General features: G+C 38.5%; 1 protein-coding gene across 1 annotated transcript in view; it reads right to left on the reverse strand.

Annotated features, from left to right (window-relative positions):
* PALLD (palladin, cytoskeletal associated protein) overlaps window positions 1-18,823 on the reverse strand; it is a 207,587-nt gene that overhangs the window by 141,641 nt on the left and 47,123 nt on the right. The window contains exons 5-8 of the mRNA XM_032224482.1: window positions 14,184-14,201; window positions 13,529-13,603; window positions 10,606-10,747; window positions 10,378-10,401 (exon numbers count right to left, since the gene is read on the reverse strand). Of these exons, the coding sequence (XP_032080373.1) occupies window positions 10,378-10,401; window positions 10,606-10,747; window positions 13,529-13,603; window positions 14,184-14,201 (259 nt within the window). The remainder of the gene's footprint in view (window positions 1-10,377; window positions 10,402-10,605; window positions 10,748-13,528; window positions 13,604-14,183; window positions 14,202-18,823) is intronic.

Genomic DNA, 18,823 nt, shown 5'->3' on the forward strand with positions numbered 1-18,823 from the left:
CCTATCAGGAATCCAGACCGGCTCCCCCAGAAGCACCCGCTAAGGAGTGGGAGCAACCACAAGCACCATGGTCCAGGGTGCACATTGATTTTGCTGGACTGATACATGGCCAAACATTCTTCATAGTTATGGACGCTTAATCAAAATGGTTAGAAGTAGTCCTGATGTCTTCCACTACAGCAGAAGCGGTAATCAAAGTACTACGGAGACTTTTCTCCACGGACAGTTTTCTTGATGTCTTGGTCTCTGACAACGGCCCCCAATTCACGACTATGCCATTTGAGACCTTCCTAGCATCTCAGGGAATCAGGCATGGCCCTGGTCGCGCCATTCCATCTAGCCTCCAATGGTTAGGCGGAGAGAATGGTGAGATCGGTAAATGAGGCCCTTGCTAGAATGGGCCCAGGCGATTGGCAAACATGAATCAACCATTATCTATTGATCCAACACATCACACCCAGTGCTACCATTGGGAGAAGCCCCTCTGAAATTCTTATGGGCCGCCACTTAAGGTCTCACCTAGACCGGCTACATCCAAATTATTCTACCACATCACCCCTGACTCCACAAGCAAGTTTCAATCCTTCTCCATAGGTGATTCGCTATACGCACACAACTACACAGGGGGAACGTTGTGGATTCCTGCCATGGTAATCGGAATTATCAGTCCTCGATCGTATACAATAGAGCTCAAGAACGGTAGAATTTGGAGAAGGCACATTGACCAACTCCGCAGCCGGATTTCCAACTCCAAACTTAGACAACCAACAGTAACTTCTGCATGAGATAGTCAAAGCCACACGAAACAAGATAACAATCCTTCCATGTCCAACTCAAGCCCGGGAATTTCGGAAGACTTATCTGACTTTGATGCAGGCCCACAGCGAGCTCCGAGTGAGTTAGCTCCAGAAGCTCCAGCCGTGGCCTGTGGAAAGTTCCAGGAGTTTCCATCAGGCAGAACCGCAGAGCAAACAAGTCCATCTGACTTGTCCAAAGGAACCACTCACACTGAACTGCGCAGGTCAGGCAGAGCTACACAAAATCCCGCCTACCTGAGTGACTACATCACCAGCTGGGTTCATCTATCCTAGAGGGCAGGGGTGTTAGATATCCCCCCACTGATAGAGGTTTCCACTAAGGTCTTCTGTTCCGGCGGGAACAGAGGTCGAATCCCATTGGTCAAGAGGTCTGACAGATCCCTTTAAAAGGGGATGCTGCTGGACCCATCCTCAGCCAGATGTTTACCTGACTTGCAATAAAGAGTTGTTGTTACTGGAGTCTTTGTGTGCCTTCCTTTACCCGATCTAACATGCTTCCCTGGGCTTCTTCCGGAATCAGGCTCCGACCGAGGCAGCAAAGGTGCAGGAGCTTGCTGGTAAGCCCAGCAGCATGTTTATGAGATGGCAGCATCCAGGAGGATTGAAGTGCTGCATCTCTATTAGGCCTTGCTGAGAAAGCCAATCTTTTAACACCTACGGCTATAGGTAGGAAGATGGGGGCATCTTGGGAGTCCTTGGGAGAAGGGCGGCATATAAATCCAATAAATCCAATCCAATCCAATCCTTCATCAGTTTCCATCCATTATACCTGGACTGGTCTTCAGGTGGTTTGGAAAACAGATTGATGCCTCCTCTCTGTAACAGCCTCTCAAATATTGGAACACTGTTATCATGTCTCCCCCTGGTCCTTATCTTCACTAGACTAGCCATGTCCAGTTCTTTAGTTTGGTACTTCAAGAGGCATTACATTAGAAATACATTACTGCTAGTATGGACCAAAATCAAAGAGCAACACTACTTGAAAGTGCCAGTATGGTTTTCTATAATGGAAGTGTGAATATATCCTAATGTAATAAATATGGATAAAATTATAAGATATAAGGACATACTAAACAAAGGGGATAGCTAAAAACAAAACAAGAACTAAAAAGATTAGGGATTTACCTATCATGGTGGCCTCAATTACAGATATAATCTAGATGTCAGATCCCTAAAAGTGATATTGCCATTCAGTTGGGAGGAGGGGGGCCTTGGAGTGGATTTATTAGCAGGGCCTGTGACAACTGATATTTTACAACTGATTTCCTGGCGCCAAAGTGCCTTGAGATCCCCTTACCTTTGGGGGAAATGTTTATGATGGCCATGTGGGACATTTCATTTCAATGCCTAATGGAAGATAGCCATGGGAATGTATGTTTATTTGGCTCTCAGGGCAGTTGATAAAGGAAACATCTTCACACTTGTGTATTTGCTAAAATCGGCATTCTCATACCTTTTATTTCACTAACTTGTCTAACATTCCTAGCTAATATCTTTAAGGTTAATACAGTATTTTTCGGAGTATATGACGCACCAAGGTTTAAATTTTTAAAAAAACGTTTTTGCACTCTGCAGATCTCCCAAAAATGGGCCGTTTTTCGCAAAAACGGGCCTGTTTTTTTTTTTTTTCAAAAAAGGGCATGAATAGCCTTTAGGAGGCTTGTAGAGTGCTGGGGGAGGGAGGAGGCAAAAGCAAGCAAAAAACAAAAAAAGTTTTTTTTAAAAAAAAGGGTATGCATAACCTTTAGGTGGCTTATAGTGTGCTCCCGGGGCTGGGGTGTGTGTGCAAAATTGAACAAAAAATGGCCCATTTTTCGCTCATTTCTGCCCTCCCAGGCCCCAGGAGCATTCTGCAAGGCTCCTAAAGGCTATGCATGGCCATTTGGGTGAAGGAAGTGGGGTTTTGGGAGGCAAAAAATGATGTATCCAGTCTATAAGACGCACCCAGATTTTTAGCCTCTTTTTTGAGGGAAAAAGGTGCATCTTATATTCCAAAAAATACGGTAAATAACAGCGGGGATAAGGGACAACCTTACCTTGAGCCTTTTGTTATGTTGAAATTCTCAGTCATGTCACTGTTTATAATTACCTTTACTGTTTGTTTATGGTATAGCATTTTAATCATGGTACAAAAATTCTCTTCAAAGTCCATATATTTTAATTGTAAAAACAAACTGTCAACTCAGATTATCAAAAGCTTTCTGTGCATCAAGAAAAATTATTGCCTTCTGCTTTTCTGGATGTATCTCATAATATTGCAGTCTATTCAGAATCATCCACATATTATTTTTTATTTGCCTCTTAGGTAGAAAGCCAATGTGCTCTGCGTGTATGAAGTTATTCAGGAATCTTTTCAACCTTTCTACAATTATTGAGGCATAGATTTTTTAATTTACATTTAACAATGATGTCAGTCTATAGTTTTTTTTTAATTTGTAATAAATCAGAGTCTTCTTTAGGTATCAATGTTATAATTGCATCCATCCATATTTTAGGGATCTTTGCTTCAAACAATACCTTGTTGTAAACTTCTAGCATAGCTATGCCTAAGATCTCTTGCAGGTGTTTATAAAATTCTGCCAGAAGGCCATCTGGTCTTGGTGTCTTGTTGTTTTTTTTGCCTCTTAATTGTTTCTGTTAACTCCTTCATTGTTATTCTTTCATTCAACAATGTTTTTTCTTTGTCTGGCACTTTGGGTAAGTTGACTTCTTCCATATATTGTTTAATTTTATCTTCTAGCTTTCTTCTAGATCTTCTATCTTATGTTTTCTTTGTGATATAGTTTTTCATAAAATTCTTTTATTATTATTTTCTTTTCTTCATTTTTGTGTCAGATTGTACCCGTCTCATCTTTTAACTTTTATATCAGTTTCTTTTCTTTCTCTTTTTTTGAGACTAAATGCCAACCATCTCCCCTGTTTATTTGCATTTTCAGACAAGTTTTGTTTGGCTGCTTTGATTTTTTGTGCCAATTCCTCTTTCTCCAAAATATTTAATTCATGTTTTACTAGTTCCATTTGATTTTTACCATTTGTTTTTTGTGGGTCTCTCTGTAATTCCAGTTCAAATCTTTTACATTCTTTTTCTAATTCCGTTCGTCTTTTCTTCTTCTCCTTATTCTTCCTTCCTATATAGCAGATCCCCAATCCCCTAAAATATGCTTTAGCAGTGTCCCATTTGCAGGGACATTTCTCCATTTTTATTCTTTTTAAAGAACTCCATTTCCTTCTCCATTTCCTTCTCCATTTCCTTCTCCATTTCCTGTATAAACTCTTTATCTTCCAATACTGACTGCTTTAATGTCCATCTTGGTTTTCTTGTTTGTCCTTGCCATTTTACTTTTATTGGGATATGGTCTGGCCAGGTACTTGACTCCACATCTACTTCTTGTATATGCTCTTGCAGTTCCAGTGACATCCATGTCATGTCAATTCTTGACCATGATGTATGCATATTTGAATAGAAAGTATATTGTTTTTTCTCTGGTTTTAATTCCTTCCAAGCACCTTTAATTCCTAGTTCCTCCATCATTTAAAAAAAAGGTTTTGGTAAAGTTCTCCTAGCTTTTTGATTTGTTTTGCTACTTTTATAGTCTAATTTTGCATCAATAATTGCATTAAAGTCTCCCACGATACACACAATACAATACAATACAATACAATACATGTTATCATATTCTATTTCTGTAATTTTTTGTGTGTAATTATTCATAAAAAACTTCTTGGTTAGTATTTGGTGCATATATTACTGTTAATAATGTCAGTTTATAATTCATAATTACTTCCACTATCAAAATTCTCCCCTCTTCATCTTTGTAAATTTGTCTTGATCCTATAGATTCTTTGATGAAGGCAACCTCTCTTTTTTTCCTGCTGTGCCAATGAGGTGTATACTTTCCCCATTTTAGGGTTTTACAAGTGGTCCTTTTTATATGTACTTCCTGGAGACAAATCACATCTAAGTTCAGGTTTTTTTTAAATTTATTGAAGATTTTCCTTTTCACTACAGAGTTGAATTGACTGACATTAAAGTAATTTCTTCTTCCATTATTTCACTTGTAAATCAGTCTAGCAGTTCTAGTGGTTCTTATTTCTCTCTGTTTTTGACTTTCCTTGACTTTGTTCCTGAACTTCTCAGCGTGCATTGTCCACGCCTTCATTGAAGAAAATCTGAAGAATAGTTGGCACCAGAGGCGTGGCTTAAAGTTTCAATTCAGTCCTGGGCAGATTGGCTGTATTTAACCCATGCTTGGACTCTCCTTCGTAGCACCCAGAAAAGGACCCTTTGGGTAAGCCAATGGTCATTTTCTCTGCCAGCCGGTACCAGTAGATGTCACACCTCTATTCCTCTATTTTAGTCCTGTCACTCCTTAATTTTAAAGCTTAAACGTTTTTCCTTTTCACAATCAAAAGTTTTCAAATTTTAATAAAAAGGGGACTTCAGAGCTTCACCCCAAATAATATTTTAGTCTCTTCTTTCTCTCTTCCACATTTTCTTGTAGTAAAATAGTAAGCTTTTCTATGTCTTCTTTATTAATGACTAAAAGCCTCTTCACCGCAAAATCCAGCGGTGGAAAGTTTAAAATCCCACCTCCTGGTCTTTAGTCTCACTCTCAATTAAATCCAATTTTGAGGCAGAGCCAAGACTTTTCTTTTGAAGCAGAGGTCAGAAAAATCTCACCTAGAACAAACACACTGCTCAACAATCTTCTTTTAACTTTCCTTCTGACAACTCGCAATGGCTGTCTGAGAGATTTTATTCTGCTCCTACAGGGATTTGCAGATTCCCTGTGGTTCGCAGACTGTTCTCTCCTTCACCAACCCCTACAGGATTGGCTAGGGTCTCTATGGACCCCTGGACAGGGGGATTTTGATGTTTTCCACAGAGCACTGTGGACTTCCGTCATATCGCCTCGGCACTAGCCATGCTTCCTCCTGAAGTTTGGGTTTGAATGCAGCAAAAGTTACTTGGAACACCAAATTGACAAAGTTCTTGAAAATGAGCAAGTCAAGATCCTATGGGACTTTCCTATCCAAACAGATAGACCTCTGATCCACAACATGCCTGACATCACTATTTTCCACTATTTTCCACTATTGTGGAAAAGTCTGGTTCATTGATATTGCAATACCAGATGATTCATGAATTGAAGAGAAACAGCTAGAAATAAATTACAAAGTATCATGATTTGCAAATGGAAGTTGAGTGACTATGGAGGAAGAAATCAATGTACCAATAGTAATAGGAATCCTGCAGTAATACTCAAAGAGCTCTCTAGATACATGGAAATTTTGAAGTTATTAGACCTGAATATCCTGACTTTGCAAAAAATACCCACCCTACTTGGAATTGCTTATATACTCAGGCGTTACCTTAACAGCTCTTGGGTCCTTGGTTAGGACATAAACTGTTTTTACCAGACCTAGACTGAATCAAGTTAAAGATTAACAACAACAACATGCTAAGTGCGCTGATAGGAACTATAATCTATCTTGAAGGTATCAGGCTGCAGAAAACTGTTTCAGTGAGGTGATGAGCATTGAGTTATAATGTTCAGAACAATTTGGTCTCATTTATTTAAAACAATGAAGCCCCTTTAGTCACAGCTATATTAGCTGAATTTTACAAGGGAATTATTCCAACAATAGTAATTCATTTTTTTCTGGAAAAAGAAGGAAGCAAGAGATTCTAAACAAGCCAGCTGATGTGCAAACGTCAACGAAAGAGAAAAATACATTCTTTGAAAAACAAATCATGGAAAAATAAATTCTTCTGTTTGAGGGATTGATTTAGGGAATTTTCTATTCTTATTCTTTAGTCTTCTATTTGCTATCATTCTAGCTCTGTTTTATCTTGAAAAAGCTTTTTTTCAGTTTGCCAAGCTATTTTATACTTCTGAGGTCTTTATCGGGCAACATATTAATTCTTCAGTCCCATTGATTTAATGAACTATTGCTTCCTAAAGGAAAGAACTAAACTCCCGCTGTTTGAAAAGGTAGACAAAGAAACAGAATCAGATCAGTTGAAGGCAGCCAATGTAATAAGTAGCTAAGAAAGGAAAAGAAGAATTCTATGAATTGTATTCTAATGCAAGTTATGTTGATGTTACAAAAAAAGAAAGTGGAGAAATATGAGTTGTTTATACTATTTATTTCTTAACGTAGATTTTTATAATTTTTATGTCATTTTTTATATTTATGGTTTTTATTCAATTGTGTGCCAGCCAGAGATGCTTTTGGTGAGATAGGTGAAGGTAAAGTTAGGTAAATCCCTGTCCAGCCATGTCTGACTATAGGGGACAATGTTCATCTTCATTTCTTAGCTGACAGAATCAACATTGACCACAGACATTTCTGTAAACATGTGGCCAGCATGACTATATGCCAAGGCACATGGAACACTGTTAGTTTCCCACAGATGTAGTATCCACTTATTTACTCGCATGTACCTGCGAGACCGCCTACTGCCACATACCTCCCAACAGCCAGTAAGATCCCACAGATTGGGCCTCCTTCGGATGCCGTCAGCCAGACAGTGTCGGCTGGCGGGCCCCTGGAGGAGAGCCTTCTCTGTGGCTGCTCCGACCCTTTGGAATCAGCTACCCCCAGGGATCCGGACCTTACCCACTCTCATGGCCTTCAGGAAAGCTGTTAAAACCTGGCTGTTCCGGCAGGCCTGGGGCTGTTGACCTCATTGTTGAGGTCCAGTCCCGATTAGAACGAATGCATGTGTTTTGTGAATTTTAAACTATCCTTTTCTTATTTTCCTTTTCTTTCTTTTCTTTCTTTTTTGTAAGCCGTCCAGAGTCCTTCGGGATTGGGCAGCATATAAATTTTAATAATAAATAAATAAATGTGCATGCTTTCAAATTGCTAGGTAGGCAGGAGCTAGGGGCCTGGACAAGAGTACACCCTGTCATGCTATCAACTTTCTAGTTGACAAACTCAGTATCTTTAACCGCTGAGCCATTTTATCTCCTAGGTGACTATACAAATTTGATTTAATAATAATAAAATATGTATTACCTAACTCTGCTAAACACACCACAATTCTCTTACTTCTTGTGAGTCATCTTTGCTGATAAAGTAGAATTAATATGATTACTGCATGCCTAAACAATACAGCTTCTTTAACTCTACTGTTAAGTGCAGAAAATCTGAATTAAACAGTAAGTGAAAATTCCCGCTTTGTCTGAATACAGCAGCAACTTATTTGCGCTGATCACATTTCTATTAGCTACTTTTTATTAAGTTTTACTATGTTACCACATATTTTTATTAAGCCTGATTCACTGAACAAATCAAATTGTCTGAATATATACAACATACTAAACAAATATCAAATATCCCATGTTATGGCATTACAGTTTTAGCAGTATAAGTCTCCTTTCCGAACCTGGTAGCTTTTTTTTTAATAGATACGATGGATTCAATTCACATTAAGTCATAGATATGCTTTTACATCACAGGATTACTGTAGTACTTTTAATAGGTTTTGAAATAGCCAGACTGTTTTAAAAGTGTCAAGTTTTGAATATGGTAAAAGCATAACAAAATGTGTATACTATGCCGGAGAGTAACTTCATAAATTACCCTTAATCAGAAAATGAATGAAACCATTTTGATTTACACCTACACACTATTGTTGGCAATGTAGCCTCCATAGCCAAAGAGGAATTTTGACCAAGGAACACTGTACAATATATGAATGAGTCTGAAATTATCATCTACCAGGCTTGGGATTAAGTTCCCTTTTGAACCAAATACAAAAGTAGAACATTTCTTTCTCAAGAATCCTATAAGATTGCTAATCAACTGTATTTATCCTATTCTGCAGTCCTCCCCCCATTTTTTGTTATCTACTTCCACAAGTATCCTGCAGTTTAATGACTTCCATTGTATGTCTCCCTCCTGCAATATGGAATGCTGGCCAACATAGCAGGAACTGGACTTGCTCTTTAGACTGGGAAGACTGCATGAGAAGACTTTCTCTAATTTTCCCCCACTAATTTCCCAAAATACATTGATCAGCAACTACAGAATTCTCGTTAAATAGTATTATATTAATATGGCAAACTTTTCATATTTAACAAGTCCCTGATCACTGACCCAAAAAAGAAAGAGATATCAATTTTTAAAAATGTATCAAAATACAATTGTGTTAAAGAAATTTAATATTCTTTGTGGCTGCTTCCAGACAGCTGAGGTAATGGCCAAAGCATCAGCAGCTGGCAAATTATTCTGTAGGTCTCTTTTTCTCCTTCCTTAAAGGAACTTTAGTTTGAAGAAGTCAATTAACATAAAGTCAAAATGTCTAAATAACATAGTACTGAACAGATCATTTGACAAACTGTTGTTGGCCTTAAGTAATTTGTCTGGCTATTAATTTTTCAAACAGTCTGAAAAGATCTGTGTTGCAGTCTGATTTCTGTCTAGACAAAGAAAGGAGTGTAAAACACATTAAGCCGATAGAACTTAATAATGACAAGAAAAATCCGTTTCATAGATTTTCAATTGCCTCAATCTCCAAAGTTTCTCCCCTCTCCCTCCTCTTCTTCTGCTTTTAATTTCATACTGACTAGCATGTAGTCAACTGAGATTTGGGGGCAGTGTTTCTCAACCTTGGCAACTTGAAGATGTCCGGACTTCAACTCCCAGAATTCCCCAGCCAGCATTTGCTGGCTGGGGAATTCTGGGAGTTGAAGTCCAGACCTCTTCAAGTTGCCAAGGTTGAGAAACACTGTTTTGGGGAGATAGATAACAAATGTCATACATCAGAGAGGTATAAATAACAATTATCTTGTTTCCTATTTATTACTTTAGGTTTTTAAAATATACTGTCAGTAAAAAAAAACACATGGGGCAACTCATCACTGCCAACTCACTCATCCCGCCATGACCAACTCACCAACAGCCAACTCGCCACAGGACAGATTAGAAATTCAATTTTTGACATTCACATTTCATTTCATCCTTCCTTCTGCATCTTTTCTTTAATGATTTTATTCCACCCATTCCTTCGATACTAGGGTAACTCTTGACCTCTTGCAAGTTGTCCAATGGCGAGTTGGCTGTGACAAGTTGTACTGCAGCAAGTTGGCCACGGGAAGTTGGTTGTGGCAAATTGGCAGTGGCACGTTGGCCACAGTGAGTTGTTCTAGACCAGTGTTTCTCAACCTTGGTAACTTGAAGATGTCCGGACTTCAACTCCCAGAATTCGCTGGCTGGGGAGTTCTGGGAGTTGAAGTCTGGACATCTTCAAGTTGCCAAGGTTGAGAAACACTGTTCTAGACCAACCTTGTGGATTGGAACAGACAATTCAACAAACTCTATGAACTACAATATTGCTGTAATATAATTTAGTTTTCTCTAACTCTTATAAAGTTATTATTTGAAAGAGTGAGTTCAAGAGGTGTGCCAGTTTAACCCTCACCCCTCCAAAGAAACTAATATTTATAAGATCATAAGAAGAAAATACTGCTCCAAAAGAGTTGTCTATTACTAGCCTTGTACAAAATATTTTAACTGTAACACAATAAATCAATACTTTTATGCTCACCAGGTTCTGCTGTAGAACGTGGTTCTGTTTATGACATCATCCAAAGCAAAGGATGTGGGAAGAGAAGCAGGAAGAATAAAGTGCATTAGAAATGTTATTATGCAAAAGGTAACAAGCTTTATAGAATTAGAATCTAAAATTCAGAATACAGTTAAAAACAATAATAATTTCACATTTGTATATTTTTTTACTGCATGTCTACTTCAATGGAAAATAATCGGCACTTACTTTTCTGAAGAATTCGGAAGTCTGGAGAATCATGAATTTCAACCCCCTGACGAAACCAGAGAACATGTACGGGAGGTGTTCCTCTTACTCTACACTCAAGTACAACTACTTGTCCTTCATTTGCTGTTGTATTTTGAAGTTCCTGAAAGTTTGATACACAAATAAGCTAATGAAAATACAGACAAACCTGTCTATCAGGAAAAGTAATATTAACATTGGCAAGCTATAACACCAACATGGGCAATGTTGGGCAGAGCTGAGGTGGCGCGGTGGTTAAATGCAGCACTGCAGGCTACTTCAGCTGACTGCAGTTCTGCAGTTTGGCTGTTCAAATCTCACCGGCTCAGGGTTGACTCAGCCTTCCATCCTTCCGAGGTGGGTAAAATGAGGACCCGGATTGTTGGGGGCAATATGCTGACTCTGTAAACTGCTTAGAGAGGGCTGAAAGCCCTATGAAGCGGTATATAAGTCTAACTGCTATTGCTATTGCTAATTAAGGGCTGCTGCTGAAATCTTGTACTTGTTTATTATTTGTTATTATTTTTTCAATTATTTATTTGAATAGTGACTTTTTAAGTAAACTAGACCAGGAGTCCCCAACCCCCAATCTGTGTACCAGCACCAGAAACCAGACCATGCAAAAAAGTGAAGCTCCAGCTGCATGATACAGGCAGTACACAAAAGCACAACGCCTCCGGTCCATGGAAAAATCTTACTCCACAGAACCAGCCCCTGGTGCCCAAAAAGTAGGGACTGCTGAACTAGAGTCTTAAGTCTAGGTCAACATATATCTCTTCTCTTGTGTCTTGTCTTGAACAGATTTCCCAGCCAGTTGGACTTCTTAAATCTTGAAGTTCCTGAAGTTGAGAAACCCTGCTCTTGGGCTTTGAAAAGAGGAATATTTTTTCTAAACAAAGAGTCACTCCCAGTATTGGCATAAACCATGTGTTGATCAAGTTATGTTGTGATCAGATGCTTACAGTTGTGGAAAATTCATCTACCTATCAACCTGTCAACCTATCAACCTGGCTGTCTGCCTATCTATATCTATATATATATATCAGGACTGTCAAACTCACAGTTTGTGTCACACGCTGGCCACACCCCATTTAACAGTGGAAAAAAGTCCCAATATGTCACATGACTCTGCTGTGAAGACACACCTGATATCTATCTATCTATCTATCTATCTATCTATCTATCTATCTAATCCGCATCTATGAGACACAGATATTTTCTCAGTTAATATCGAGGAAATGAAATTTTAATGTGGAGAAGCAAACATTACTTTATAACAATGTATACTTCTAGACAATTCTTTTTGCTATGGAATTGATGTAGCTCCTTTATGAAACTTTATAGGAGATCCAAAACAACTTTCATCTACCATATGGAACTATAATGCTTTGAGGGAGATCAGATCAGGAAACAGAGTTACACTATACAGTATACTATAAAGTTATAATATATACTAGCAGAATCTGAAAAGTCTCATGAAAATTATTTTGCTTCCCAATTGCTCTTATACTGAGAGAATTAAGGGAGGACAATGTTGAAGTTTTTCCACATTGTCTCCAGCCTAAAGCTGATGAATGGTAGCTCAATTCCATCTTGAAGATCATCTCTATACTCTACCCCAACCCACATGTGTTTTATAACATGTTTTCCACCTTTGACTTTATCAAGGAAAAAAAGTATTATGAAAAAAAACATGTTATCTGTACAGCCCCTTTTCTACTAGTAGCAATTATTATATATATAAGTACTTATGCACTATCCACATATTTTCAAAAAAACCCTGCAAAAATGGTAATTTGGAAAATAAAAAGTGAATGGGAAAAGTTACAGAACTTTTAAATATTCTGGCTTTCTGTTTTATTTATTTTTTACATTTTTGAATCACCCATCTCTCTCAGAGAGGAACTATGCAATAAAATGTTAATAAAACCATGCAAAAATAAAAAATTTAGGAGGCAAGGAAGATTAAATACTTTTTAAATCTTTTTTAAACCGTGGAGATTCGGACCCTCACCACCCTCCAATCCTTCCGCGCTGCTGTAAAGATCTGGCTGTCCTGGCTGGCCTGGGGTTAAGATTATAGCCCCACTCGAATGGTGTGATTGTTGCGTTTTTTCTCTTTTAATATGCTGTATTGTTTATTGTTTGTTGTTTCCCCCTCTCTTTTGAATTGTGAGCCGCCCTGAGTCCCCTTAGGGAAAAGGGCGGCATACAAATAAAGGCAAAAGTAAAGTAAAAGTAAAAACCATGTAAAAATTAAAAATTTAGGAGGCAAGGAAGATTAAATACTGTTCAAATTAGTTAAAAAAAGATTAAGAGAGGGCTCTTACGGTGGCGAGAGATGTTTATGGAGTGACTTGAACCCTAAAACCATCACGTTTTCACCTTAATCTCTTAAGGTCCAGAAACCATTTTGCAGCCTAATTTAGGATTATTTTTTTTCAGGATTTGTGGAATATTTAAGGGTACGGTTTAGGGTATTTTATCTTCTACTTTTGTTCCAGTTCTTAATTTTGTGAAAAAAACAAAAACAAAAAATGTACCATGTATCAAAATTGCACTAAAGTGTATCATATTCAGTTTCCAAAGCTTGAGATGCTAGAAAGCTGCATGCAGTCCAAGACTAGCCCATTCCACTTTATGAAGTGCAAATAGCGGAAGCTAAGATTACAGAAAAAAGTATTTCTGAAAAAAATCCCAATATTTCTTTCCATAGAATAAATCGCCCTTCTAAACCAGTTGCCTTCCAGAAGTGCCATCTGTCAATCCCCATAATTCCTAAGTATGCTCTTAGTACCCTATTGGGGAAATTGGTAGACCAAAAAAAATTACTATTTGTTTACCACTTTTATAGGCTTTAAATTATCCATAATCACATAGTTTCAGGCAGGTTGAGAAAACAGACCTTTGTAAAAATAGGTGTAGCATGACTAGGCTTTGATCCATCTAATTTGCAGAGATGTAAAGCAGGACTTTGAACCTGTAAAAAAATCATATGCAGATATTGTTAAAGCACATCTGCACCATTAATAACATAAAGTGCAATTTAAAAAATAATATAAAATATATTTCTATTCTCATTTTCTCTCTTTCTCTTGAATATAGCATAAACATATTAAAATTAGTATTTCAGACTGAACTCATCAAGATATATTTATGTGACTAAGCAATGACACTGAATTATAGCGATACACTTTCAAAAGTGTTCCTAGCTTTTAAAACTTTGATAAATATAATAATCAATCCTAATTTATATAAATGTCACTAAGATTATAATTCCATGAAATCTCTGTGTTCCCTGATTTACATACTCTTAAGACCAATAACAATAATATTGACTGCAACTTTAAACACCATAGTTTGGGAAAGTCTGAACAAATATTGAAATTATGATCCCTGAAAAAAGAGAAATGAGAAATATAAAAGTCACCACTCAGGGTCTCAGAACAGCTTCTGATATTACTTTAAACAGCTGCATTTGAAACCCAGCTACATTAGCATTGATGCCCAGAACATCTAGTATGAACAGGTGCTATGTTGCAGTTTTTCTCAACTATGACCTGGAATTGTGAATATAGCTCTCTGGCTGCTCAAATATTATATGAGTCTCTGTATGGTGATGAGACCTGAAGGTAGTGGCTTAATTTTCCAACGAAGGCTTTCTATATATATTTTACAACCCCCGGTATGCCCAAATATGGGAGGAAGATCACTACTTCCATTCTCTGTCCTTCGGCTCGTCACAAGAGACCATCCAGGCAGAAACCCAATATTTTTACTGTTGCCTTTTTGTTACATTTGTTGTATTTGTGCTGATAAATAAATAAAGGGAGACTAACCTCCCTTTATTTATTTATCAGCACAAATACAACATATGTATGTATGTATGTATGTATGTATGTATGTATGTATGTAAAATCTTATACACACCTTTCACCCTGGCTTGGCTGATAATGGATAAGAGCCTATGGCCTAATGGCTAAGATGTCTGCCTAATATGTAATATAGCCCAGGTTCAAATCCCAGTAAGGGTATGGCTAGCTGATGAGAGCTAAATAGCTTGAAATAGATACTAGTCTCCCTTTATTTATTTATCAGCACAAATAAAAAAACACAAATATAACAAAGGCAACAGTAAAAATATTGGGTTTCTGTCGTGATGGACTCTTGTGACGAGCCGATTGACAGATGATGGAAGCAGTTAGCTTCCTCCCATAATTGGGGCTTACCAGGGGTTGTAAAAATCTAATACACACACACACACACACACACATTGAATTGTGAAGAAAGCAATAAACATAAAAAAACATTGGAAAATATGTGCTTGAAGAAGAAAATGAAGACAATGTACAAGTGTGGTTATTTTAAATTTATGGTCCTCAATCTTTGGAGAAATCTGTGTACTCATCATATAAATGATCAAGCTGTTCAGGAAATGTCAGGAAATGAGAAGCACTGATTCATGGATGTACTTGCATAGAACCATAACTAATTCTATACAGTTAATGAATGCATCTATAATAAATTTATCAGAAAATGCTTAATTTTTAGTTTTGAAGAATCAATCAATGAATGCAAATACACAAATGCATGTACAGGTAGTCCTCAACTTATGACTACAATTGAGCCCAAAGTTTTTGAGTTTTGCCCCATTCTATGACCCTTTTTGTCACAGTTAAGTGAATCACTGAAGTTGTTAAATTAATATGGTTGATAAGTAAATCTCTCTTCCCAATTGACTTTGCATGTCAGAAGGTCATAAAAGATGATCACATGACTCAAGGATACTGCAAGCGTCATAAATGTGAATCAGTTGCCAAACATCTGAATTTTGGTCATGTGACCATGAGGATGCTACAATAGTCGTGTGGAAAATGGTCATAAGTCACTTTTTCAGTGTAATTTGAACCGTCACTGAATGAAGTGCTGTAAGGTGAGGACTACCTGTAGTCTGCCATGTTCCCTTAAAAAATTCTTTATACCTTAATGCTATCATACCTGAACCTTGTACAGAAAGGTGAGCAAGGACACTTCATAAAATAAATGCACCAAGAATAGAAGAACCCAAGGTAGAAAAGAAGGAAAACTCTTATAGTTGCAGGATATATCTACATGTTATTATTAATTTAATAATAATTTAATATCCATATTTTTCAGAGTATAAAAGGCACCGGAGTATGACACACCAAGGTTTTGAAGAGGCAAATTAAAAGAAGGGTTTTTCCATTTTGCAAAACTACCAAAACGGGCCGTTTTGTTTTTTTTAAAGGGCATGAATAGCCCTTAGGAAGATTGTAGAGTGGTCCGGGGGTGGGGAGCAAAAAACAGCCCACTTTTTGCGAAAACGGGCCAGTTTTTCGTCAAACAAAAGGGCATGCATAGCCTCATGGAGGCTTATAGAGTGCTCTGGGGGGTTGGGGTGGGGTAAAATTAAGCAAAAAACAGCCCGTTTTTTGCTCATTTCTCCCCTCCCCAGCCCCCAGGAACTTTCTAAAAGCCTCCAGAAGACTATGCACTGCCAATTTGGTGAAGGGGTGGGGCTTCAGGAGGCAAAAAATGAAGTATTCAGTATATAAGATGCAACCAGATTTTCAGCCTCTTTTTGGAGGGAGAAAGGTGCATCTTATACTCCGAAAAATACAGTACTATATTTTTTGGAGTATAAGATGCTCCAGAATATAAGACACACCTAGCTTTTGAGGAGGAAAACAAGAAAAATAATCTGTCTCTGCTTATGCCTCCCAGCAAGTTGTCTCCTTGCAGCAAACAGCAAACAGCCTGGTCAAGCTTCAGCACAACCTGATTTAGCACGAGCAGCTGATTGGCGGTTGGATCTGCCTCCCGGAATATCACTGATCACCTGTTCCAGGCTGTGGGAATCACCGCCACCCATCACCGCCATCACCACCCATTGCCACTGTCACCTATCACCAACTCCACGCACACCATTTTTGGCCTCTGAATGTCCTGTTTTTGGCTTCTGTGCATCCTGATTTTGGATTCCGCTGCTTGGAATGAGCTGAAAACAGGACATGCAGAGGCTGAAAATGGGGTGAGTGGAGGCCAAAACGGGACATGGGAGGTCAAAAATGGGGCATGCGGAGGCAGCAATAGGTGGTAGTGGCGATGGCAGCAATGGTCAGCAGTGATCCCCGCAGCCTGGCACATCTGATTGGTGGTATTCCAGGAGGCAGATCCAACCGCCAATCAGCTGCTCATGCTAAATCAGGCTGTGCTGAAGCTGATCAGGCTGATTGCTGGGAGGCTGAGGCCAAAGGGTGGGGGGCAGAGGGTGGGCTTGCTCTGTAAAACGCATAGACATTTCCACCCAATTTTTTGGGGGGAGGGAATTGCATCATAGTCTGAAAAATAAGGTAATTCTCCAGTTCCATAGAATATCTCCATGAAACAATGCCAGAGATGATCACCTGGATAGCTGGACATCCAGTTATGAGGTCACTGCCACACCCCCATAGATGTTATATTTACAACTAGTTGATAATCCGGCATTGTCCAGGTATTTATAGACATTGACAGGGAGCTTTCTTCTCCCCTACTCCCATGCCCATCATCCCTGCCCTCTCCCTTTCCCCTTCCATATGTTCGTCTTTCCCGCCCTCTCTACAATCCTGGCACTTTGCCCCAAAGCATTTGTCTGATGGAGCCATTGAGAGGGGACTTTCTTCCCCCCTACTTCCATGCCCATCATCCCTGCCCTCCCTTACCCCTCCCCTGAGCTCCTCTTTCCCGCCCTGTCTACAATCTTGGCCCTTTGCCCCAAATCCATCAGGCGCTTCCCTTTGATCCACTGGAGGGTGAATGTCATGGCTGGCTTTCCAGAGGAAGCTGCGAAGGAACTGACATCACAAACAATTACCACTCTAGGATGCCACACTCATTTTCCTTAACGGCCCAGGCTCTCCCTTTTCCCTCCCATTATCAGGCCTGCAGCCATATTCCTTTTGGATCTTTGGCCTGCCACACTTTATATTATTATACCATGCTGTTACTATGGTGGGGAATTGGGAGGGGGAATAGTACCGAGTTAAATGCTCTGTAGCCAAAATAAAATTTCTTTCTAGAATACCAAGATCATACTTTGTCTCTGCACCTGATCAGAACTGGATGGGTGGAACTGCCAGCATACGCAGTGGAAGATTGGACCATTTGATGGACTTGTGGTTGTGGGGGCAAGATCATGAACTTTCACCTGGGCCAGGAAAACTGAAAAGCTACAGATTTGGGTTTTCCCAGATGTGCCAACACGGCTCTCTTAATAAATTGGAACTTTGAGCAATACTTTGCCTTGGACTCTGATTTAATTTTGGATGCTCTTTGGAACACTGACACCCATGACATCACAAACAATTGCCACTCTGGTATGCCATACTCACTCTCCTTAAGGAGCCAGCCATTCCAGAGTAATGCTGGTACACCCACATAGAGATACACACATACATAGACACAGCAGGGGTGTCTCCCCTACCCCCAGTAGCTATTTCCAGAGAGTAAGTCATCCGTGTATCAAATTTGGTTGAAGTAGCTCAAGGTGCTCCAGACTTATGCATACAGCATGCATATATGTATGTGTGTGTGTGTGTGTGTGTGTGTGTGTATATATATATATATGTGTGTGTGTGTGTGTGTGTGTGTGTGTGTGTGTGTGTGTCCTAATGGCTAAGAAGTTTGCCTAGTATGTAATATAGCCCAGGTTCAAATCCCAGTAAGGGTATGGCTAGCTGATGAGAGCTAAATAGCTTGAAATAGATCTATACTAGTCTCCCTTTATTTATTTATCAGCATAAATATAACAAATGTAACAAAAAGGCAACAGTAAAAAATATTGGGTTTCTGCCTGATGGTCTCTTGTGATGAGCCGAAGACAGAGAGTGGAAGTGTGACCTCCCATATTTGGGCATACCAGGGGTTGTGACTTTATATATATATATATATATATATATATATATATATATATATATATATATATATATATATATATATATATATATATATATATATGTTGTATTTGTGCTGATAAATAATATAATATAATATATTATAATATAATATAATATACACACATACACTGCAGTACTCTAATAAATTATATGTATGTGTTTTCGTAGATAATATAGTTGTATATATGCATGTGTGTGTGTGTATGATAAGATAAGAAAGGAGATAAGAAGAAGAAAGAAGA

This window comes from Thamnophis elegans, chromosome 9 (assembly GCF_009769535.1).
Source record: "Thamnophis elegans isolate rThaEle1 chromosome 9, rThaEle1.pri, whole genome shotgun sequence".
Classification (NCBI taxonomy): domain Eukaryota; kingdom Metazoa; phylum Chordata; class Lepidosauria; order Squamata; family Colubridae; genus Thamnophis; species Thamnophis elegans.